Source organism: Chamaea fasciata, unplaced genomic scaffold, assembly GCF_029207755.1.
Source record: "Chamaea fasciata isolate MVZ Bird 193981 ecotype frontalis unplaced genomic scaffold, bChaFas1.0.hap1 SCAF_1, whole genome shotgun sequence".
NCBI lineage: Eukaryota > Metazoa > Chordata > Aves > Passeriformes > Sylviidae > Chamaea > Chamaea fasciata.
The window spans coordinates 120,119,487-120,143,249 of record NW_027094086.1 but is presented as its reverse complement, the minus strand read 5'-3'; the positions used below and the strand labels follow the sequence as shown (position 1 = coordinate 120,143,249).

At 40.9% G+C, this 23,763-nt stretch overlaps 2 protein-coding genes across 9 annotated transcripts in view; one reads left to right on the top strand and one right to left on the bottom strand.

The window, feature by feature from the left end:
* HNRNPA2B1 (heterogeneous nuclear ribonucleoprotein A2/B1) overlaps positions 1 to 12,729 on the bottom strand; it is a 24,884-nt gene extending 12,155 nt beyond the window's left edge. The window contains exons 1-11 of one of the 5 annotated variants that reach the window (XR_010722918.1): positions 12,540 to 12,729; positions 7,430 to 7,540; positions 6,367 to 6,513; positions 4,872 to 5,082; positions 4,478 to 4,579; positions 4,299 to 4,388; positions 3,745 to 3,807; positions 3,160 to 3,279; positions 2,763 to 2,885; positions 1,657 to 1,739; positions 204 to 334 (exon numbers count right to left, since the gene is read on the bottom strand). Coding sequence is in view for 4 of the 5 variants with exons in the window: in XM_066195500.1 (XP_066051597.1) it covers positions 1,678 to 1,739; positions 2,763 to 2,885; positions 3,160 to 3,279; positions 3,745 to 3,807; positions 4,299 to 4,388; positions 4,478 to 4,579; positions 4,872 to 5,082; positions 6,367 to 6,513; positions 7,430 to 7,540; positions 12,540 to 12,569 (1,059 nt within the window). In the remaining variant the exon portion in view is untranslated. Of the gene's footprint in view, positions 1 to 203; positions 335 to 1,019; positions 1,506 to 1,656; positions 1,740 to 2,762; positions 2,886 to 3,159; positions 3,280 to 3,744; positions 3,808 to 4,298; positions 4,389 to 4,477; positions 4,580 to 4,871; positions 5,083 to 6,366; positions 6,514 to 7,429; positions 7,541 to 11,136; positions 11,453 to 12,539 lie in introns of those variants that run through there. The other 4 variants (XM_066195487.1, XM_066195508.1, XM_066195517.1 and 1 more) reach the window with 4 other exon arrangements.
* On the top strand, positions 11,685 to 23,763 carry CBX3 (chromobox 3). Of its 4 annotated transcripts, XM_066195538.1 has the most exons (6): positions 12,821 to 12,947; positions 14,521 to 14,571; positions 18,273 to 18,415; positions 19,961 to 20,126; positions 21,488 to 21,582; positions 23,118 to 23,763. In XM_066195538.1, exons 2-6 carry the CDS (start codon positions 14,548 to 14,550, stop codon positions 23,242 to 23,244), a joined length of 555 nt encoding a protein of 184 aa, XP_066051635.1. In that variant the 5' UTR covers positions 12,821 to 12,947; positions 14,521 to 14,547; the 3' UTR covers positions 23,245 to 23,763. The 4 variants fall into 4 exon arrangements, with proteins under 4 accessions (XP_066051649.1, XP_066051635.1, XP_066051643.1 ...); XM_066195552.1 differs by lacking the exons at positions 12,821 to 12,947; positions 14,521 to 14,571 and adding an exon at positions 11,685 to 12,078; XM_066195546.1 differs by lacking the exon at positions 14,521 to 14,571 and having other exon boundaries at positions 12,822 to 12,947.

Below are 23,763 nucleotides of genomic sequence, written 5' to 3'. Positions count from 1 at the left end.
TTGGGAACCTTCAGGATGAAATGTGTTATATAGAATAGATTACAGCAGACAAGACACGTAACAACATAGTTCATTTTCAACAGCACAGAACTACCTTCATTGCATTACCTTGCAACCACCATAATGCATAGACTCCCAAGAAAAAAGAAAATGTTGCAGGATGCAAAAATAAAGTTGTATGATTTAATTAACTTGTGACCTACCATTTTAACTACCAACACCAGGGATGGAACCCTTGCAAAGCTTTACTAATGGACACTTGCAGGTCTCATTTGTTCAACTGTAGCAGTGTACAGTGGCAGCAGTCTATGCTTGTCCAGGGTTCATATCATAGCTAGATTCCAGTAGGAAAAAAATATGTTAAGTAGCTGAAATTAACAATTCTTTTTTTGTAAAAAAATTTAATAATACAAGAAAACAGGATTCACAAGTTTCTTTTCAATTTGCAATTGTTAACTCAATTCATTGCTATGTTAAACTACGTAACGATAATCACTATACTGTAAGAATACTGTCATACATTATTAGTTTCTTGGTTTTGAAACATTAAGAAAGGAAAAGTAAATAAGATCTTACCTAAAGAAGTTTAACTGAAGCTTAGAACTATTTTGCTCTACACCCTCAGCCTTCGTTGCCATCCTTATAAACAATCTACCGTAGTTAAAGCTTTGCAGAGATACAGCACAGCTTTTTAAGACTGGCTGAACTTTTAGAGATGTTTTCAAGAGTTCTCTTGTACTAGACCTGTGTCCCTGGAAGAGTACCTTGCTGGGGGTTTTTCCTTTCCTTGCCATTGAAGAAGCAGCATCTAAAAAATCTAAAAAGGTGTTTCTCCTTGCAGAGATACCCCTTAAGTTACCTAGATATTTTAAACCTGGTAATTTACAGACAACATACTTTTTCTCACCAGCATTAAATTTTACACGTACAACAATAGCTTTGTATTATGTGGGACCTTATACTACCCACTCCTTGCCTTATTTTACAGTATTAAAAAAAAAATCTAAAATTACACAATATTTCCTTTAGAATTATTTTATTAAAATCATAAATGTACAACAGCTTCTTAACTCTACACACGCACTTAAATTTTTAAAAGGAAAACGTTATGTCTTATTACACCATGATCCTGGCTAAAAGCTTTTCAAAACTTTGAGAAAAATCTTAAAAAAGGTTTCACATGTCACCTGAAACTTACAAATTTAACATTATCAAAGGAATGCTTCTACACTTACAAAGACCACTAGAAAGAAACAACAATTAAAAAGCTAAGAAACTGTCTCAAAGGCATTTTTACAATCCTTCCTCCACAGTAAGGTAATGTTTTTAAATAATCCAAATCCATTCACAAAATGGCTCTCTGCATCTGCTCTGGTGTCTTCTGCCATATCACTGCATATTTATGCATGACTGAGATAAGTGTTTCCTTAACATTGTTATTTCGATAACCTGAAGCTGTTCTGTTACCTCTGGGCTCTCATCCTCTCCTATTTATACAGTGAAGCCTGTTTCAACAGAAGTAAAGAGTAAAAAAATAGGTTATGAAATTATTCATCTAACCATTTTTTAAAGGAAAGATAATATCCTAAAAAGCTTTTAACTCCTGCAGCTACTCTCAAGAATCACTGCAATTTTAACATTTAAAAACATACTTACCCATGGCATGCTTGAATAAACTCAGTAACGGCTCCTCCCTCCATATCCACCACTTCCTCCACTGCCCCCTGGACCATAGTTTCCTGCAGTTGCAGAACAAGAAACAGAATGGTCTCATCAGTTCATTTTTTAATCTAGGAAAGTTTTTGACTGAAACCATCAATCAAAGCTTGACCGAAAGAAGAATAACATCTGCTTTACTTCCAGAGACAGCATACATAACAAAGACTTCTAGCATTTCCCTGACTTCCTCTACAGAACCTCCAAAGACTGCCACAGGAAGGAACTACCTGCTGAAATCTTAGAAGATTCAACAGTGTCACATGTAATTTGATGCACTGTGCTGTCTTGAGCCTGTGAGTACTGAATTTGCTTGCAGGCTAAACTTTAGCAGAGCTCGCATGTTTCAGTTGCCATTTCACAAGCCTAGTGATATTCCATATTAAGTAATATTTAGACAACAAAAAGCAAGAAGCATCAGAAAAAAAAGACACAAGAGGAGGAGAAAAAGAAATCACAGCAAATATGCTGAAAAATAAGTAACTAGACTCTCCACAAGTAGTGTGAGCTGACAGTAAAGAACATGAAATAGGATCTTCAAATGCAAAATTGCAAAACACTGTGCAAAAAGTTAGTACATTTTATCTGTTTCAAAATAGTAACAATAATTTTCCCTGAGACAAGCTTTACAATCTCAAGATGATTGACACTGAAGCCAACTTGCAAAAAAACACAGGCACTGCAGCCTATCTATTGCAGAAGTTATCCAATTTCTACACATCCATCTTGGAATCGTACAGAATGACCTGCGTTGGAAGGGACCTTTGAAGGTCATCTCGCTCCAACCCTTCTGTCACTAGACCAGGATGCTTAAAGCCCTGTCTAACCCTGCCTTGAACATTGCCAGCAATGGGGCACTCACACCACCTCTCAGCAACCTGTTCCAGTGTCTCAACATCCTCACAGTACATTTTTTTCCTAATATCTAATCACAGTCCCCCATTTTTTGGGGACAAGTTGCCCCATGTCTTCTCTTCTATTTCACCTAAAGTCCTAGAAGTCCACCCACTCCAGCTACAAGGAAACATACAGGACATATACAATACCTCCACCATATGGTCCCCCCATGTTCCTGCTGCCACCAAAATTTCCACTCTTCATCGGACCGTAATTTGAAGGTTGTTGGTTGTAATTGCCAAAATCATTATAGTTTCCACTTCCATAATTGCCTGTATTACCAACACAAAAATGGAGAAACACCTGGATGAGCTAAAATGGATGCAAATACTCAAAGATACCCCATTATAAAAATTCTAAATAAAGTACAAAATTGCACATGTATTCCAGCAGTGCATGCACCAAATGGTGTTTTCATTCTATTTCATACTACTTGAAAAACAACAGCTTCCTTACACAACATATACAAACACCCCTCTCCCCAGCCTCAAATGACCTGCAGTAATTTGTAACTGAAATGCTTGAACGTTTTAAGCCTAATGTTACCTCCTCCATAGTTGTCATAACCACCTCCATAGCCTCCACCCTGGTTGCCATATCCAGGGCCTCCTCCACCATAGCCTCCTCTTCCTCCTCCGTAACCAGGACTGCCACCAAAGTTGCCACCTGTGAGGACATAATCCTTTTAAATGAACTTTTCAATATAGAATGTACTCAAATTATACACAAAGGATATCTTTTTGTTTAGAAAAACAAAGAGAAAGAAAAAGGTAGTTCTGTGAAGCAATTTTTATGAAGTGTTTTTTAAAGCACATACCGACTCCCACTGTAACTGAACTATGACCAAACCCCACCAGTCAAACTGCCTCAGGGCCTCAACTGAAAGTTTAATTAAAATCTTTATTTTCCAGGAAATTTAAGACCCACTCGTATCCTAAAGAAAATGACTGTCCAAGAAATAACCATACAATCTGCCATACAGAAATCTGACATAAGCCAACAACCCTGTACACTTTTTAAAGCCAACAAAATGGCTCAGGTAATTCAGGTAGATTTTATACATATGGATATAAATATGGAAGTGTTTCTTCACAAGAGAAAAATTAATCACCACCACAGCAGCAAACTAACCTCCAGGTCCTCCACCATAGCCATTATATCCATCACCAAATCCACGGCCACTTCCATATCCATCTGTCGGGAGAAAAAACCCCAAAGAATTTCAATTTACCTGGAGCAAAGTAGTCGAATTCTCAAACCCTTATGACCTGAAGAACTAAATCTCAGAAATTATCAATTAAGAACATGTGCAATTAACTTCAGAAAAACAGAAGCGAAACATCCAGTCATCGCTCTACATTTTTCCTTTTCTTGCATTTGTACAGTGCCCAGTTTTAACAGGTCAGGCAAGTGCTGCACAGCATCAGAGAAATCTCTGACCTTCTTAGCAAATAATTAAATTTAGGTTACTTTTGGCTTTCAATAAAAGCTAAAAAACAACCAACCAAAATAAACAACCGAAACAAAAAGACCAAAACACAACTTCATTTGCAAAATACTTTTCCCAAAAATTCTCTCAACGGCCACAGCTGCTTTTAAGTTAAACAGCATCACAGCATATGAAGTTATCCAGAACGAGAAAGGCAGTATTAATAAGGTAAAAAACATAAATGCTACAAACATGCCTGTCTTACCAGCTCCCCCTCTGAAATTGCTGCCAGGTCCTGGACCAAAGTTGCCACCACCTCCACGAGCATCACCAAAACCGAAGTTCCCTGTATCAGTTCAACATTTTTAAGTAGTGAGATTGTAGGAAGTGAACACAAACATCAACCACAAACTATGAACCATTATTTGTACATACCTCCTCTCCCACTCCTAGAATTTTGAACCTCCTGCATTTCCTGTCTAGAGAGAGCTTTCCTTACTTCTGCATTATGGCCATTGATGGTGTGGTACTTCTGCACTGTAACCATACCAAACAAGACGATATCAGCATTTAACTGACAACAAGTCAGAATATCAGACTTTCAACCCAAACACATTCTGAAGCAAATAGAAGAACACAAAAAACTGTATGATTTTTGAACAAGGATGACAGTACTTATTTTAAATACGTATTCCCATACAATTCAGCAATCTAAGATGTAGCAAATATACAAGCACGTAACTAATCCCGTTATCTCTAAGTTTAGCTTTACACAACCACCAAGGCTGCAAGAATCAGCACTATCCAAGGTAAGAGTGAGATTACTTACATACAATTTTATCCACGGGATCATGGTCATCAAATGTAACAAATCCAAACCCTCTCTTTTTACCAGACTGTCTGTCAGTAATAATTTCAATAGTGTCAATTTTTCCATATTCCTCAAAGTAGTCACGAAGGTGGTGCTCTTCAGTGTCCTCTTTAATACCACCAACAAATAGTTTTTTCACAGTAACATGAGCACCAGGTTTTCCAGATTCCTGTTAAAATAACTTTTTAATTAGCACAAAGGAAAGCAATTCCACAAAGCACTATTTTACCAGGATTTCAGGAATAGAATTCAGATAATCTAGGATTTTTCAAGCACTAAGGTACAGCCCTTTCATGAGGCATGACCTTGGCAAGCTCATTTAGGGGGCCTTCTGAGAGAAAAGTAACAGGTTACTTGAAAGTTTCTCCTCCCTCCTTTATGTCAAAGCTTTAAAAGCACTGAAAAATTATACAGATAAAGAGTTTGAAAGAACTGCAAGTATTTAACAACTTAAGTTAGAGCATATTTTTTTGTAATTGTTGGAACAAAGATGCATCAGCTTCTTCTCCCGAACTCCCCAAAGACAGTGAACCCATATTCCACTTGTATCAAGGTCCTTTTAACCTCAGCAAACTCAGAGCTATGCATTTTAAGCCCATTAAATAATATACACACATGCTGCTGTAATTACCTTTTTCCAAATCTAACCAACCCTGCATTCTGCAGAGAATGGAAAGAAAACTGGAATAGCTAACAGGGGTACCAGTGATTATGATTTCCATTTCCCTATACCTTTGGGACAGCTCGTTCAAATCCAGTTCTTCAGTCCCAATGTATTACACACCTCAGTCCAACCTCAATCTGGTAAACCCTCCCAGGAGATCCTTTGTGGTGAATGGAACTTGCCTTATAATCCACCCTTATTCTCAAGTACGTCTGTGCCACAGTTACCTGGCTTACAGGTTCACCGTGTTCCTGTACACATACCCCTAATTTGTGTAATTCGTACCCTGAAGTGGAAATCAAGTATGCCTGAGGCTAAAACCAACCTTAGTCCACAGATGATTCTGTACATCACCACTGGAAAAGTATCCCTGCTACAGTCTCTGTTTTTAGGTACCTTTTAGAAATACTCTAAAAAGATCTTGGAATAGTCAGAAAGACTGACAGGAGTTAATATTAATTCGAAGCTTGTGAGAGGAACTATTCCAGAGAAGAGTTACTTTGGAATTTGCATCATTACAGATAACCAACCTAACATGTTTGCTACAACAGTTTTCAGACCCCAGATCTGTCCCTTGCAGACGTGACTCCAGTACCAGAATAACAAATAACTCAGTGTAAGAACAGACATCTATGTAAGTGACCAAAAGTGTGGGAAACACTGCCTCAACTATGGGCTTTTTACCAGGTAATTTAAACCCAGGCAATTTCAAACGAGAACAAAGCCTGTCTGACCAAAACAGGTATTTTTCAAAGCATGAGAAGCATCTGCTTTCAAAGCCACACTTACCTCTCTAGCCACAGCTCTCTTAGGCTCAACCACCCTTCCATCAATCGTGTGAGGTCTTGCAGCCATAGCTGCATCAACTTCAGCCATGGAAGAGAATGTTACAAAACCAAACCCCCTTGATCTTTTGCTTGCAGGATCCCTCATTACCTAAAACCAACAAAAACACTTAAAACTATTTGTACCTGTCTCATATTAAGCTGTTTTGGTAACAGTATTTAGAGTATGTGTGTAAGCTTAATTTACATTTTCCCTGATTTCATTTCAAAACACAATTATAGTGAAATAGCAGACTGTTGATTTAATACACGAGTGACGCTGCTTGGGATCAAAGAAATTCAGATCACTGTTGTTCTCCAAGACTCAGTTAACTCAGAAATTCTGCTAGATCACTGAGGTGCGTTTATATTTACATTTGTTTTTGCAAAAGAAAAGCGTACACATCATTTCTTTCAAACTTCATGAAGACCACAGACTTTACATCTGTGCTATGACTTACTACTCCCAATACAATTCAGCAGGAAATTTCTACCAGAGCCACCATCCCTGTTGGTATTTAAGACACGCACAAACGTGGTGCTCATGGATATGGTTTAGTGATGAACTTGTCCGTGCTGGGTTAACAGTCAATGACCTAAATGGTTTTTTCCAATTTTAATGATTCTATGAAAACAACACAGAGAAAGATATTCCTTTTTCAGCTTTATTCAGGCTGCTTACCACACCACCAGCTTTTTGCCAAATGTCACCAACTACACAGATGTAATAGTGCTCCGTGTAAGCACTTCCTAAGGCACTTCAGCCACTGATACCAAAGTCTAACTACTGAAATTAGATAATTGGGAGAATTTTACAGAAAACAGATTGTGAATGCTCCCTAACTCTATCAAGTCTGCAAGAGAAAAATGTATGCACCACTGCACTGGACTGAACTGTGTATAAACCAACGAACTGTACTACTAAAATCTAATATTCCACCTTTTCTAAGCTATCCAGAAAACAAACTCCCCATTTAAAATCCTTACACATTCCATGCCATTGCTACCTATTGGCATGCTAAACTTACCACACAGTCTGTAAGTTTTCCCCATTGCTCATAGTAACTCCTCAAGCTTTCTTCTGTGGTTTCAAAGCTTAAGCCGCCAATAAACAGTTTACGGAACTGCTCCTTTTCCCTCTGCCATAAGAAAAAAAAGATTACATTAACAGAATTTAAAACACCTCTTCTGCATTAGCAAATCAGACATAACCAAGATTTTCCTAAGTGTCCAAGACATTCAGGAAGACGTATTTTCAAAATGAGACCTGGCTCTTCTAAAGGTTCTACCCATATTAAAGAAAATTAAGCAATTTATGCAATTCTGCAGGCCCACTTTTACAATACAAATTTCTTTAGTCCTTATTCCTCTAGATCTCCCTCTAGAGATCACGTACAAGGGACCACACTTGAAGACTTCCAGAACATTCCTCTCAAAGACCCACATGAAATGCTTTTTAAAGGAAATGAAAATGAGAACTTTGGGATTTGTTTTTATTACCGAAAATATGAATTAATTTATACTGTCTGATGCTATCCCAGGCAACATTCATTTCTAAAACCCATTCTGGATTAAACTGTTTTACATCAGTACTACCACACTATTCATCCAAGGTATTTTAAGTAAAAATAACTTAAATACATATAAGTATTTTCTGTAACAGGTTAACAATTCATATTTTCTCTGCAGTTACTAAAACTAACAAAAGTCAAGCACCTGCAAAATTAATCTAGGATCCCACACCACTGGAATTAGCAACAAACCTATACACCCTCAACAGGAGCAGTATTAAAATAATTCCCTTTAAAGTAAAAATGTGAATAACCCATATTTGCATCCACTAATACCATGTTGCAGTAAGACTTTCAGAAATTTCCTTGCAGAGAAATTATCACTGCACTTGATCAGCAGAGATCTCTTATGCAATGAAAAGGACATTATAAAAAACCCCTAACAAACCCAACAAAAACCAGGACCAGTATTAAGGTAATGCATTTAGGTTTTTTGCGTTCAGTGGTAAACTAAAGCAGAAAGACAACCTTCCAACTTGTATCAGTTAAAAACACTTACTTATAGTAACTTTTTACACAAAACAGGCCTTTCAATTGCTGATTTCTACATACAAAAGGATCACTAGTTCACACGTGAAAATTTTATGTCAAGCAATTAAAAATGCACTAAAAAGTAGTCTCCCTCCATAAATTTATTATTTTGGAATCTTGTTTTGAAGACAACCATTCTGCTAGGGACAAGAGAACTCAAACCAAATCACTTCAGCTTTATACTGTAAAACTTTAGACTTTAAAAATCAAGAAGATCTGCTTGGTTGTTTGGTTGCGTGCGTTTAGTGTGGTGGTTGTTTTTTATACAACTCAAACACTGCTGCAGTAGGTGTAATTGACAAACACAACATGATTAACTGTGCAATGGGCATTACGGTAATTTTTAAAAGGAAACTAGAAAAACAATGAGACTAAGAAAACAACAAAATACTTCAGTGCACATATGCTTTTAGAAGTATTAAGCCAATTTGCATGTAGACCAACATGTTTTCTGAGGATGTCCAGGGCAGGCCTGGATCAAGATCCATATAACAGAAGACAGTTACTGGCATTAACAAACCAAGGTTTTTTTCAAATACCCTTCCTTATTACCAGCTTGACATACTGCAGTCTGACAAGGAAGTCAACTTTCTCTCCTCCAAATACATACTCTATTTGGGACTGATCAGTCCAAATTTCTCTTGAAAAGACTTTGAATCTGCTGTTGGATCTAGTTTTTTTTTCCTTCTAGGAACACAAAGAAAGCCACTACTATCTCCTCCTTGCACATGAGACAAGTTTAAAAGCAGCAGACACGTGTTTTTAAGTAATTTCCTTTATGCACCTTATCGCATAAAAGGAACAAACAAAAGAACATTGCATTGCAAACCAGTATCTAAAATACCATGTATTCATATGTCATACTGTTATCTATTGAGTACAATGGCAAAGAAAAAAATTTACTAAAACAATACTAAAAAAAAAAAAAAAAAAAAAAAAAAAATCCTTCATTTCTGCTGCTTCGGAATTAGGGACCACTTGCTTACAGTTTCATAGGTCTACATAAGACACTTTTTCTTGTATAATCAATTGCCATGCATTTAATAATGAGCGTTATTATAATAATAAGACAATCAAGAAAATTTAGTAAGCAGGTGGGATTTTTCCCTGAAACATTTACCCCTGAAAACAGCTATAAACCTGTAAATGGAACGAAAGGGAAGAATGGAATCTATCAGCTGTTCACGATGAAAATATACAACACGTAACTAACAGAAATTGAACAGAATAGTAATGCATTTTACAGATGTATTTAGGGTCATGGCCTACCCAGAACACCACCTAGGCACCCCAGGTCAGAACACAGCAGTAACGAAATTCATTACCAGTTCTTTAACGAAAACCACTGTGCGAAAACAGCACACACGTGCTGCTCCACTAACACGCAATCAATCTCTAGATGCAGACAAGCTATTTGTCTTAAATGAGCCAGTTTCAAGAAGCTCTGGTTAGCCTAACACTAACCTCCCACCAGCGTCCAGAGAGTTCTGTCCATCTGAAGTTGTAAAATGCACAACAATAGCTATCATCATGCCAGTACCTCTTAGAATCCTGAGGAAAATACTCTTTTGGTAAAGACACAGACGCCTCATACCTACGAAGGGCCACAATATAAAAGCTGGAGGTAACACCTCTTTCAAGACTTCTACAGTATGCCCCTTGGCAGGAACCAAGCGCCAGAGGTAATTTTTACAACCTCTATAGGATCTTCATCCGTGTGTATTTTAAGCTTTCCTTCACAGGCTTAAAGCAACTTAAAAGGACTGGAAAACGCACAGCCTTTACTGAAAAATTAATCACCATAGCAAGGAAAGGTGTTTTATATAGAGTAACGTGCGCACACACAATCCACGCTGACTGCGGGATTAGTAATTCGGTAACAAAAATGTTAAACGGAGACAAGCGAAGGGGATCCCCGAACCCCAGGCCTCTGCAATCCCTCAGAGGCCGCGCCGGCTCCGCCATGTGGCGGCAGCGGGAACACCTCGACCCCGAGCCGGGCGGGGAAAATGGCGCCCAGGAGCAGCGGCCGCCTCCAGGGAGAGCGCCGCAAATTGCTTCTAGCGTGCACCTACACACGCAGTACTACGTCCTCGCCGACGCTCCTCCTCGCCCCCGTAAATACCAAACGGCTACCGCTGGCCCCCGCTCTGCCGGAGCGAACCCCACTGCCCCTCGCAGCCACGAGTCTCAGCCAGGCCGCCATTTTACCCCTCCCCCTCGCCACCGCCATTACCCGCAGCGCCGCCTCGGCCGCTCCGCGCCTCGCGGAGCCAAGACGGCCCCCGGCCCGCGGAGTTCCGACTCCCCCTCCTCAGACGACACCTCGGCAGCAGCGCTGCTGATAGCCATGGCCACAGGCTCAAGAACACGCTGTCCGCCATGCGCGGTTACCGCAGCTTCCGCCGCCTTGCCCGGCAGCGCGCCAGCCCCCGTCGCCGCTTCCAGAACCTTCCTCTGCGCAAAGACATCCAGCATCCGCCCCGCGTTGCGACCCAGCGGCAGCGCCCGGACTTGCGCGTGCGACTCAAGCTTGCTTGCAATTCCCAACCCCGAAAAAATTCTCTCCGTCTGCACAAGCAAACGCGTCTCCCTCCTTAAAAGCAAACTATAGATCCTCCCATTCCACGTACCATGTTCTTCATGGTTTACGTATTCCTGCTCGAGAGTACCGTACAACCGGTCGGTAATGGCTGCCTGAGCTGTTACGTAATTTGAAATTCAGCTCCGTGTAGTGTTAGCGCCCTCCTACTCCAGACCGGGCTCGCTTCCGAGGTTTAATTAATTTAAAGAAAAAAAATTTAAAAAAAAAACCAAACAAAAACAAAAAAAACAGGATCTGGAGCTTAAATATCTCCAAAGGGGCTGCAGTTCTGAATAACACCCCTACGTGTTTTTATCGTGTAACGAAAAGTCATCGACTCCGTTAGTAATGGCCGTCTCCGAAATGAGCCGAAGGAGCTGTCGTCGTCGAGCTTATCCGCTTCGACAGCCGCCGGAAAAAGCCGAACCAGGACTGGAAGCCCATTCGGCTCGCTTCGGTAATTTCCGGAATCTGCCGCAGCATGCGAAAATGGCGCTCGGCGCCAGCTCGGCAATTTCCGGACAGAAAGACGCAGCAAGTCATCGACTACTTCAGCGAGCTCGGCAGTTTCCGACAACCGACAGGCTCGCGAGACGTGCCACAGCGCAGCCGAAGCGGCCTCAAATGCCGCTGGCACCGTGTCACTTTCTTTTTGTTTTTTCCGGAAATTGACAAAAGCCCCGAAGACTCAAACCTCAGCGTTAATATTGGCCGGGGGCGGCCACGCATCGCCCCCTGAAACCTCGCCCTGGCCCCCTTCCCCCTCCGCCCGGGCAGGAGGAAGTGAGAACTACACAGATTTTGGCACAAGCGCGACACATCGCGGGGCCCCGGCGGAGGGAGGCGAACTTCGCCGCAGCCCGCTCCGCTCTACCCCGCACCGTCGGCATCGGGCGTGCCGCCCGTTCCACCGCTCTGTTCTCCTCCCCTCCTACATCCCCTCCCCTCCCTTTTTCTCTCTCCGGCGGCCCTGCACGCACCGCGACAAAGGGTGAGTGCTGCCGCCCCGCGCGCCACAGAAATGGCGCTGGAACGGCTCCTTTCTTCCCGCCCCCTCTGCTCCCCCCTCCCTTTCAGCTTCACCGCGGATCCACCCGCGGATCTCCTGCCCGCAGCAAAGCCTCCCCAGCCGACACCCCCGACCCCTTTTCCCGCTTATGAATGAGTTCTAAGGCCGAGAGCCCCGCTGCTTTCCTAGCCCATTTCCCTCCCCCCGCCCCTCGCTCACGCCCGGGCCTCCCCGCCGCAACGCGGGAAATGGCCGCGCTCCAAGGGGGGGCCCATCCAACCGAGCTTCAAACCCACCCTAGCGCTCCTCGCCCGGCTGCATCGACCGAGGGCCTCGCTCCGCAGCGGCGGGAAGCACCGGCCCGGCGCGCATTCGCAGCGGCGGCCATGATGGCGGCCGCGGCTCTCGGAGTCCGCCAAGCGCGTCCGCTCCCCCAGACTTACCCAGTCGCTTTCCCTGTCGCCGCGAGGCATCTTCCTTCTTTTGGACGCCTGGCGCGGTCCTGCGCTCGCCCCGCGTTGGAGAGACGTCTTGGCCCCCCTCCTGTGCCGGCGGCGACGACGGTCGGAGGTTGTAGCGGCTCGCGCGTAGGCGGCGGCGGCGTCGTGCGCTCTGCCCCGTCACAGCCGCCGGCGCGCAGTGCTCGCCCAGCCCAGCCCCGCCAGCCACCGCCGCGCCGCTCCCCGCCCTCCGCCTCCCGCCCTCCCTCTCTCTCTCTCCCTCCCTCCCTGCCCCCACCCCCCGCCTCAGCCCCCCGCGGATGTCGCTGTTGCTGCCGCCGCCGCTTCTCAGTGCGCGCAGGGCGGGAGCCAGGAGGAGACAGGAGACCCAAGCGGCTGGGCACCATTGAAGTCTGTATCCTTCTCTCTCTCCCTCTTTTCTCTCGCTGCAGCCGCCTCCTTTCACCCCGCTGACCCTCGAGTCCCTTTCCCTGACTCCCCTTTCCTCTGCGGCTCGTTGCGGGCCGCCGAGGGGAGATGCGGAGCGCAGCCCGCCCGCCTCCCCCCACCGCCGCTTCTTCCCCACCCCCTCTTCCTTGGCGGTGGGGGGTGACGGGCGGAGCGGGGCAGTCGGGGGATCGGGGCCTCGGCACCCGCACGGGGAGGGAGGGAGGCCCCCCAACCAGCGGGCGCTGTCGCCCCGGGGAAGGAGAGCAGCGCCGGGGGCGGGGGCAGCGGCACCCGCGCGGCAGACAAAGCCGGCACGCCGGCGGTCCCTGCGCGGGCCCGGCCCGGGGGAAACGTGAAGGGGCGGGGGAAAGACGGCGTGGAAGGAGCCCTGTCAGGGACGGCGGGAGCGGCCCGGGGCCTGCATCCCCGTTACCTCGCCCGGGGCGGCCCCGCCAGCCTCATGTGCGCCCGCCGCAGGCCCGAGGCGCAGCCGCCCCCAGCAGGCCTCCGCAGGGCTGCCTCTGTTTTCTGGTGGGGGGGTTGCTAATGGGCTTTGGGTTTGTTTGGTTTTGGTTGGTGGTTTTTTTGGTGGTTTTTTTTTTTGTTTGTTTGTTTGGTTTTGGGTTTTTTTCCCCATTTCTGCTACCTCTCAACCGAGGGGATACAAGGCAAGACCTTCGGCACTGGCGCCCTGGCCCCGGCCCTTCTCCCACCTTGCCTACCCCACCGCCCGTGGGGACTGCCAAAATGCACCTCCCGTGTCAGGGGAGGATTGGGCGGGATTGCTGAGTCCGGGAGGCTTTCTGGCCTTAAAGGACTTTTCTGCCTTACCTAGGCATATGGGGAATTCTAGCAGTTCTATAGCCCACTGCTGGGCGGGGACAATACATGCCTATGGAGCTGGTCGGTATGAGAAATGACATGGAAAAGGGGATGGATTGTGTTCAACGTAATTTGCATAGGTTAAATATTTATTATGTACATCTTAGCTGAGTTAATATTGTTCTAGGACCTTAACTCGTGCAAACTTGAGAATCAGAAGGCAACGTTATAGTTGCATTAAGATAAATATTTGTTGTTTCTAAGAATTTGCTACCATGTAAGAATAATGGGTGATTCGTTACACCACATATGTGTATCTGTTCCCCATCAGATTTGCAGTTAATGTACCTTAGGTATATCCTCAACTGCTAGAATCTGAACTCTTGTTCTATTTGGTTTAAGGAAATAAGCATCCCTGATGGTCCTCCCCCTTTTCCCTAGAAACATGTCTATGCTTTTGAAGGCCTTGGGAAAAATCTTTTTTCAACCCTATATACCACCTTGTCAGTATCATTTATCCTGGCTAGCCTAATGGTGCATTACTGGGTTATGCCAGACAAAGTAGTAACCTACTTTTTGTTCTGGATTTAATCCATGTAAGAAATGTTGTATGCAATGAATACATGGGGGTTGGAGCAAGGACCATGCTTGTCTTGGGATGCCTTTCTTTGAGTAATGCAAACTTCCTTTTAATTGTCATGCATTTTTCTAGTAAAAGCTCTGCAAGTCTGCAATAAAAATGGCCTCCAATAAAACTACATTGGTAAGTTCATGCACACCTAAAGTATATAAGGATTTAATCAACATATTTTTCTTCAAACTTATAACTTGGCATCTCCATTTAAAAGATACATCCACATCTCCCCTCCCCAGCATTATTCTGACCAAAATTTCAGATCCAGAAAGTAAGGCTGCTAGAATGGACATTGTCTTTGGTTTTAATAAATCTGCCATTTCTAAAGAGCAACTTGTTGGGAAAAAATGTGTGAAAGGACTCTGCACTATTTCATCTATCCTACAATAGAAAACACTAAGGATTTTTTTTTAGCCTCCTTTCAGCATACCATGTAATTCATCATACATGTAAAAAAATTAAGTCCAAATCATGTGCTCATTTAATTTCTCCCAGCGTATTTGGAGAAAACTATTTGCCTGATAAAAGGCAGTCTTTACAGATGAAAAGTAACATTATTGAGAAATGATGTGGCATAATTTAGATGCCTTTTGAAATGATTTTTAACAAATAACAGTTTCTTTGAATTTCATAGGAGCAGAGATTATCAGATGTCAACCCCTCCTGGACCATTTAAATGATGCATTCATGGATCTCAAGTCCTCTAAAGCTTTGCTTGACATTAAAATATGGACTCCTAAGGGCAGTTGGTTGCTGGTTACAATTCAACTAATAATGATACATAGTTTCATGACAGACCTGTAGAAGTATAATGTGACATACATCTGAGGTTGAGATGGGGAAGTAAGCAAAAAATGTGCACAATTCAAAACTTCAATAGCAGAACAATTAGTTTATAATACACTCGAAAGGCCTGTTCTTAAATTAACAGAAATGAGTACTGAGCTCAAAATATATTCAAAACTTGTATTAACTCCTGGCTTAGAAGTGCAATGGAGTGCTTCCTCTGTTGTACTGTTTTAAAATATTTCACCAAGGTGAATGTCTGAACTTTCTGTTAGTAATTGATTGTCCACTTACCCTAATTTGAAGAAGAGAAGGAGTTAGCCAGCCTGGGGAAGGGTACTTTAGAGAGAGGAAAAAATCCTGTGAATGCAATATTTTTAATCTTTTGATGCTGTTGAGAATTTTGCTGCACAGGTCAGAAAAATCAGTTATGGTTCCCATGGGAACCATAACTAATTCTGCTTCGTTATATATTTGCATGCAAAACCTAAATGTGTTAAGGGATAGGGCAGCTCTAGAGCTGTAATTCCAATTTTCTTACGTCTTGTATGTTAAAATTCTACACAGTGTCACATCAGTGTTTTAACCTTGCCCCTCAGAGAAAGATTGATTATCCATACATCTGCATCTGTCATATGTGGTGTCATATGACTTCTGAATGCAGAAAGAGAAACGAGCTATACATGAGCCTTCAATGGTCAAATGCCCAAGTTACAGCTTATAACATGCAACCCTAGAGAAGAGAGCTTCAGGGGTCAAGTGCACATTTAGTATGTTTTAACTTCAGTCAGGTATCACAATTCACTTGTGGGCTCAGATTTGCATGGGCTTGTATAATCCCAGAATGTACAGGTTTTTAACATGTTCAGTATTTCTGCAGGCTCTGCAATCAAGTGTTATTTTAATAGGCTCAAGAGTTTGAAGAGCAGTGCTGATGCACAAGATCTAATAAATCTCTAATATTTAAAACAGAAGCAGCATACTATCTATTTTGTTATTTATTACTGCACTTCAAGAAAAAAATACAGACCCCATGACATTCATTTTCCTCTGTGGAAGATACTTAAGTCCTAGAAAGTAAAAAAAACAAATTGTTGCTTTGATACAGAAATCCAAAACATTGATCTTTAAGTGACAAGAATTAGTGAAGCCGAAAAGAGTACCAGAAAGCAGTCTTCCATTGAATCAAAGAATTTTAGTCCAACGGAGAATACAGATGGAGATGTTCCCCACTTGTAGCCTGCTTGCCTCATCACCAGTAATTATAATGTTATTACTATGGTATAGTGAGTCTGTCTTTTTCTGTGTTGTCGTTTTTCCCTCTGCTACTTTTATTGTTTGTTTATTTTTGTCATATCTACCCCTTTCTATTTCACACTTCCATTTTTTGAAAGAAGCTGCCCTCATAGAAGCCTTGGACATCTTCATGTTGTACTTCCCTTCAATATCAGTCTTGCATTTTTTTTCCTGTGGAGGCCAAAAAAGCCAATATGCTTAAGTTACCACTTTTCAGACATGAATGCTGTGGTCAAAATACACCTGGGATATACAGACAGGCACTAATAATCTAATTGGAAATACATGCTCTGTTCTCTCTTCTATGCTCTCAAAATGATTGCCATGTGAGATATATAAAGAAACTTTCTGTTTAAATGAGAAACTAAAAACTTACTCTCCTCTTTGTTGTTTGAACCTTCAGTTTATGGGTTGCTAACCATAAAGATTAAAGTATTTTGGGGAGGGAGGGAAAAATTAATTATGAAAAATAAGGGGTACAAAGGGCTTTGGCAAGAGAATCATCTTCCAGTCTTCACTAAAAGAAGACAGTTTTTGTTCTAACATATGTTTTTTTTTACCTTTCACCACATCAAGACAAAATTCTACTCTAAAATTTTGAAAATTTCAAAATTGCAATATTGTCAAACTAACCCACATTAGAGAGGACTAGAGAATGGCTATCAAGCAAATAGAGATGCTTTGTGATATTTGCTTGTCTGTGTTCCTGTTGTAGAGGAAGTACTTTAGTGAGGAATAGTACTTTGATTTAGGGTCCTGAATAACTATGTTTTAGGAGCATAATACTTAGTTTATGGCTGCCAGTTGACAATTTCGTTATGAGGTGCAGTCCAAAATAGCAAACAAACTGCTTTTGGTCTGCTAGTCCTCCAGAAATGTGATACAACATGATAGGCTTGTTCCAACTTTTTAAAGATTACAAACAAGGAAATTCTGAAATGTGTCCTTCTACTTCTATTTAATTGTGCCTTATTAAACTGGGAATGCCTTGAGGATGATGTGGATGTAATATTTGTTTAAAGAACTTAAGAATATTTCCTGAGCTATCAAATGTAAACTTTAAAACACTTTAAAAGTTTTGTAAGTTAGCAAAATTCCATTTATGTGTTAAGTGCTGTACTTAAGTGTAGCAGTCTTAAATGTATGCACCTTTGTGACATCTCTTTGTAAGTTACATGGGTGCATGGCTAAGAATGAGAAGGGACTGCAGTAATGGAATGCTCCTAGCATGTGTCCTGTTCAATAGTTGGGGGTTATTGTTGAGTATTTTGCTTATTGTAGCAATAGATCATAAACTTCGCTGCCATCAGTTTCTCCTTGGTTTTTTTTTGGAAAAGGTAGAAACCACCTTTTTTCAGTACCATCCCTCTTCTATTTTATGCATTTTCACAGTTCCCTTTTTACTTCTCTTCTGCCTTGCTCTCTGCCTTTTCAGAGGCATAGAGTTAACTTTTAGATGCTTCCTGACGTTTTGAGCATGTAGCACTGAGAATTAAATTTTTAACTGGAGTATAGTTACTGAGTATGTGGACAAAAAAAATTTCACCTTTTTAAAAACTGGTGTTGGGTATCTCATTAAGCAACTGAAAAAAAAACCCCAAAAGATTAACATGTCTTGCTCAGGTTACCTGACCACATGCACTAACATGAAAGGAGTCTGAGCTTCTGGCTTTAATGTTCATAAGCCAGTGAAGTAACTGTGTAAACAAAAAGAAAAAGAATAATGTCATTCTGAATTTCTTTTGTAGCACAAAATGGGAAAGAAACAGAATGGCAAAGGTAAAAAAGTTGAAGAGGCAGAGCCTGAAGAGTTTGTTGTGGAGAAAGTCCTGGACAGACGTGTTGTAAATGGAAAGGTGGAATACTACTTGAAGTGGAAAGGATTTACAGAGTAAGGCATTCTCTTTTTTTCTTTTTTTTTTTTTCTTTTCTTTTTCTGATGGAATGATAAACACCACTGATTTGAAGCAACTGTGCAAAGAGGAGATTGGATGATGGGCATCCACTTTAAAGAACCTTGAGGGAAGGACATCCATAAATGCATAGTCAAGTGGGACAGTCGAATGTGAAAATAAAATAGAAGATAATGCAGTTCATTGTTTGCACTATATAAAATATTCGAGGACTTTTACCAGGTTCTTAGTGATTGATCTTTTACCACTCTGATAGAGCTTGTGTCCCTAGCTATCAAGGTAAGATAGACTGACAGTTATCACATATGTAGCAGAATGAATGGTACTTCTGAGTAACAAATCGTGCAGGAATGTAAAACTGCAGGCAGCTCTGAAGCAGATGGTTTGTTTATTACTAATTTTTCTGAACTTTTCTCAAATTAACTGAATGTGCCTGTGGAATGGTTGCCTTCATTAGGCATACTTGAAAGGAATTTATGGGTGTCTTTCCCAGGACTTAGATACGTACATGAAAACTTTACAGTAGACTGAAGAAGCTGATTGTTTAGGAAGGAATGCAGTTGTGCCTCCATCCAGTGACTCTCTGTGGCAGCTTGCTTTACCAGCTGAAAGATCATGCACCTTGAATTTGTGCATAAATGGTTATGTCTGCAGTGATATTATTGTTGCATACCTTCCAAAGTGAGTGCATTGCAACATTGTGCTCTCTGCCAGCAAAGCACAATGTGTTTAGTATTTGAGGGTCTGATTTGAACTTGTAATAATATTGTAACTTGTAATAATATTATAACTTGTGATGTTATTGTAATGGAAAATAATTTGTAGATATCTTGCTGGTGTGGTAGTGCTGTGCCAGTATTTGCCCATGAGATGCATAGTGGTTGTGGGGAGCAGTCATGGACTTCTTAAAATTTTAGTTAGCAAAATGCATACTCACTGAAACATATGCAGTGCCCAGCGCAGCCCACCTTTGTTCCCTCCCGCAGTCAGTCAACTGAAGGAAGCAGATAGTTCTAGGTATAGTTGTGTTCAGTGCTTGGAGACAACTTTAGAGTGTTTCTCATACCTGAAAGCTTTATATGTTTATACTTAGGTTGTTTGTAATGGCTGCTGTGTCCACTCTGTTCTGTGTAAGTATTAGTGATCATATCATATTGTTTGTTTTCATGGACAGTCTTTAGAGGAACCAGGGAAGTGAGTCAGTTTAAATGGACAGGTAAGTTTTGGTAGGGTGCTGATTGCTTGTCTCAACTCTTACATCCCACTGAGAACACAGCTGTTAATAGAGCTGCTTTTTGTGTTACCTTCAGATTAAGAACATAGGTTTTCAATACTAGTGGAGTATCCCTTCAATCATCAAAATACACTACATGAAGGCTACTAAAGGTGGCAAGATAAAGGTCCTGAGGGTTTAACAAACCTACCTTATATAGTGAGACAAAAATTGAGTTGCTTATTTTAAGGGGGCTAGTTTGACATTTTTATTCTTCATCTAGTTTTACATAAACATGTGTATGTTTCAGTGCTGACAACACATGGGAACCTGAAGAGAACTTAGATTGTCCAGAGCTAATTGAAGCTTTTTTGAACTCTCAGAAAGCTGGTAAAGAAAAAACAGATGGTGCCAAAAGAAAATCTTTGTCAGATAGTGAATCTGATGATAGTAAATCAAAGAAGAAGCGTGATTCTGTAAGTATATGTTCACGTGTAAAGCTTTTGTTTCCCTGCATCTCTCCTTTACCTCTCCATCCCTCAAAAATTATATTGTGACTTTGAGAGACTGAACATTGATTTAAAACTGCAAAATTTCATAGCATCTGGATCTGCAGTTTGAAAAGGGTATACATTCATTGTCATTAATGAGACTGTCCAAATGGTTCGTAAAGGATGATTGACTGACATGATGATTATAAGTTCTTGCATTGTCCCTTAACACTGAATAATTGAAAGTAAGACTGGTTAAGAGTTACTAATTGATGGTATTAAGTGATAGGTTTATATTAGAGAAAAAGATCCATGAATGGAACAAAGATGAAGTTCTGGTTTGCTGCCATATTTAGTATATGATTTTGAATAGGTGAGTGGCAAGGTGACAAAATGTGAAAAACAATCAGTTACTTAGAGTAGAACCAGGCATGATGGTGGAGAAGGAGTAGAAAAGGTGAGTGAGAAAAGCTTACCTTTCTCCTGAGAGGTCTGAATTTCTCCTTCAGTTTAAATGAGTAAACAACTTGACACATTTAGTGCTGATATATACAGAATAATGCACACGTAGTAATGTGTTCAATAGTTCATGGTTTTTTCCATAAACTTTTGGACTAGCGGTTTGAAACGCTGACATTGCCAGTCATTTTCGTGTACTGAAGACAGCAGGTAGTTGGACATGTGGTTACTGTCAAAGAGGTTGGAAAGGATCAGAAAGAATAGTTAATGAATAATACAAAGAATATCTTGCCTTCTGTATAGAGTCAGTTGTTTGGCTTCATCTGGTACAATAGTGGCCACTGTCTCTAAAAGGATATTGTGAACCTATAAAGGAGCTAATATGGGAAATAGTTGTGATTTTTTTTTTGTCACCAGTGTAATGTGAGTGAGCCAAGAAGAGTTGAGGTGTTCCCCAAGGGTGCAGTTTCATTGTTGGTTTAGCCAACCCAAGCCTGTTGTTTTGCTGAAAAGGATGTGTTCTTTCCACTTCTAGGTGTGCATTTTTATTTTGCTGCTTTTGGTATTTTTACTGACCGTGCTTGTTCGCTTATCTACTGAAATGATTTTAGACCATTTGTTTTATCTATTATGTTTTCAGAAATAAATGCTGAAAACATGGATGTAAAATCTTATATTATTACCCTATCTCTAAATGACTTGGCCTGAAGATTGGTCATGAAAAGTTCCACGTCATCTTCAAACAATAATATGTAATTATAGATTTGATGGGGTTTTAAGGTTATATTTTTTGATACACACACATACACGTATGTGCAAAAATTTCTGTATCTAGTACCAAAATAGAATTTTGTCTTAAACTAGATAACTGTCTTCTAACTCACTAGGTTGATAAACCAAGAGGGTTCGCAAGGGGTCTTGATCCTGAGCGGATAATTGGGGCTACAGACAGCAGCGGAGAGCTTATGTTCCTCATGAAATGGTAAGTCTTACATCCATAGTTCGTGTCCATAAAGGGAGGCCAGGCAGCTGCACTTAGGCTAAAGAGACAACTTCATTTCAGGAGTAAGACGCAGAAGCTGGTAGTCTCCTTATTTACCTTGTATTGTTAGAAAAACAAACCTTCTATATGCAGTTAGGACTTAATCCCTCTTCCTTCAAAACCCAAAACATCTTTTGTTTCTGTTGGCTGAGTTTTACTTTGAAAGGTAATTCCTGATAAAATAGGGAAAAATTGGCATTTGTATGGAAAAAACTGAATCTTGGTAATGCTCTTGCAGAGGGAATGGCAGGCAGAAATCCAGTTTTACATGTTTCAATAAGCAGAAGCCAGCTGTTGGGTAGCCAGCTGTTTAACCAAGCATAGTGCCAGCTGTTTTGCATGCATCAAAGTGGAATTGAAAGCAACTAGGGGAGAAAACAGAGGTAGAGATGAAGAATAAACAATATGGAGAGGCTTGACATTATGGGCTGGTAAGAGGGGAGAGTGATGTGGGGAGTTTGTGTTGTTGGGAGGGTAGGTGGGGACCAGCTTCATTAGGTACAGTGTTGGGAGGATTTCTTGCGTTGTGAACAAATGGGGTGAAATTTGTAATTTTTCCCAGTGTTGAGAAATCAAGACACTGAATTGATATTTGCTGAGAGTCAGATTTCTTAAGGTGATGGGATAAGAAGGATGGCTTTCCACAGCCTTTGAGAAGGGCAGATTTTCAGAATGGAGTCAAATGAGTGTTCTCCTGAGACATGATTTGTCTTGTGCCTAGACTGCTGAAGATTAGTGCTGTTGGAGATTGTCTCCCTTCTGCCTTCTCAAATTCTCTATAAATTCTGTGCGAAACTTAAAAATGTTGCAAAATAAAGATCGTGAGTGTTTGAATTTCTTTAGTGATAATTGGCAAAATCAAACACAGAGGACTTTTTTTTTTTTGTTCAGTTGCAGTTGATTAGTTTTTCATAATTGGTAACAAACAGAGGTATGAGTTTGTATGCACAAAAGCTGACTTTTAAAGGCAGTATACACTTTAAAATGGAATCTGAAGCATGTCAGACTGGCAAGCTTGGTTTGTTTCCCCAAGACAGCATCAAGAATAACAGTATGAAATACAGAAAGTTACTTGCATAAATAGTAAATGTAGTCTGCATGTAAGTATCAGCTCTTAAGATTGGTCCTATTGATTTTTAAGTCTTACTTTGAGGCTTTGATTAATCTTTAAAAGACAAAATTAACCAAGTTTTACTTCTTCCATTACATACTGCAGTATGTAATGTTATAACTGATTCTCTTTGAACAGCATTTTTCTTTCAAGCAGAGAAAAACATGGGAAGGGAAGAACAGTGGAGCTATGAAACCTTGTCACTACCATTAGCATGGAAAGTTTTGGTAGCTTTAGTGAAAAGTAAACTGGAAACTGATTTCTAGCTGATATTCTTTTCAGAACTTGGGACTTATCAAGAGCTGCTAAATGTTTTGAGGTACTGATTATTAATTTTCTTAAATCCTGCTCTCTTCTACATCAGGAAAGACTCTGATGAGGCAGATTTGGTGCTGGCCAAAGAAGCTAATGTGAAGTGTCCTCAGATCGTAATCGCTTTTTATGAAGAACGGCTAACTTGGCATTCATGCCCAGAAGATGAAGCACAATAATTGTTTGCGTTGCTTTTTTTTATATATAAGAATATTAAAACCTGAAATTTGATTTATTAGCAATGTGAGAAGCATACATTCTAACAAGTTTCAAATTTGATATTTTTTTGAAGTAGTATGTTTTGCATCAACAGCAAGTAAATAAAAGCTTTCTGCAACTTGTTTCATTTATCACAAGAGAGCATTTGATACTACTACTTCCTCCATATTAGGTAAAAGGTTTTATAAAACATTGATGAACTTCCATAGGTATTACAGAATCATAATGAATGTCTAAACAAACTCACAGATGTTTTGTAGTCTTCTATACTATTGATGTGCATGTATCTTCTTTACCCAAACCTAGCCCTTTAAACCAGTAGGGTCATTCTTTTTAGTATTTGGGATCACTTGGTCTTAAGAAGACCAGGTGAAAACTAACTTTGTAGTAATTTGAATGTTATCAGACTGTATATTGTTTACTTTATTGTAAATACTGGTGAACAGTGGTCAATAAAATAGTTTTATATTCTTCCTTTA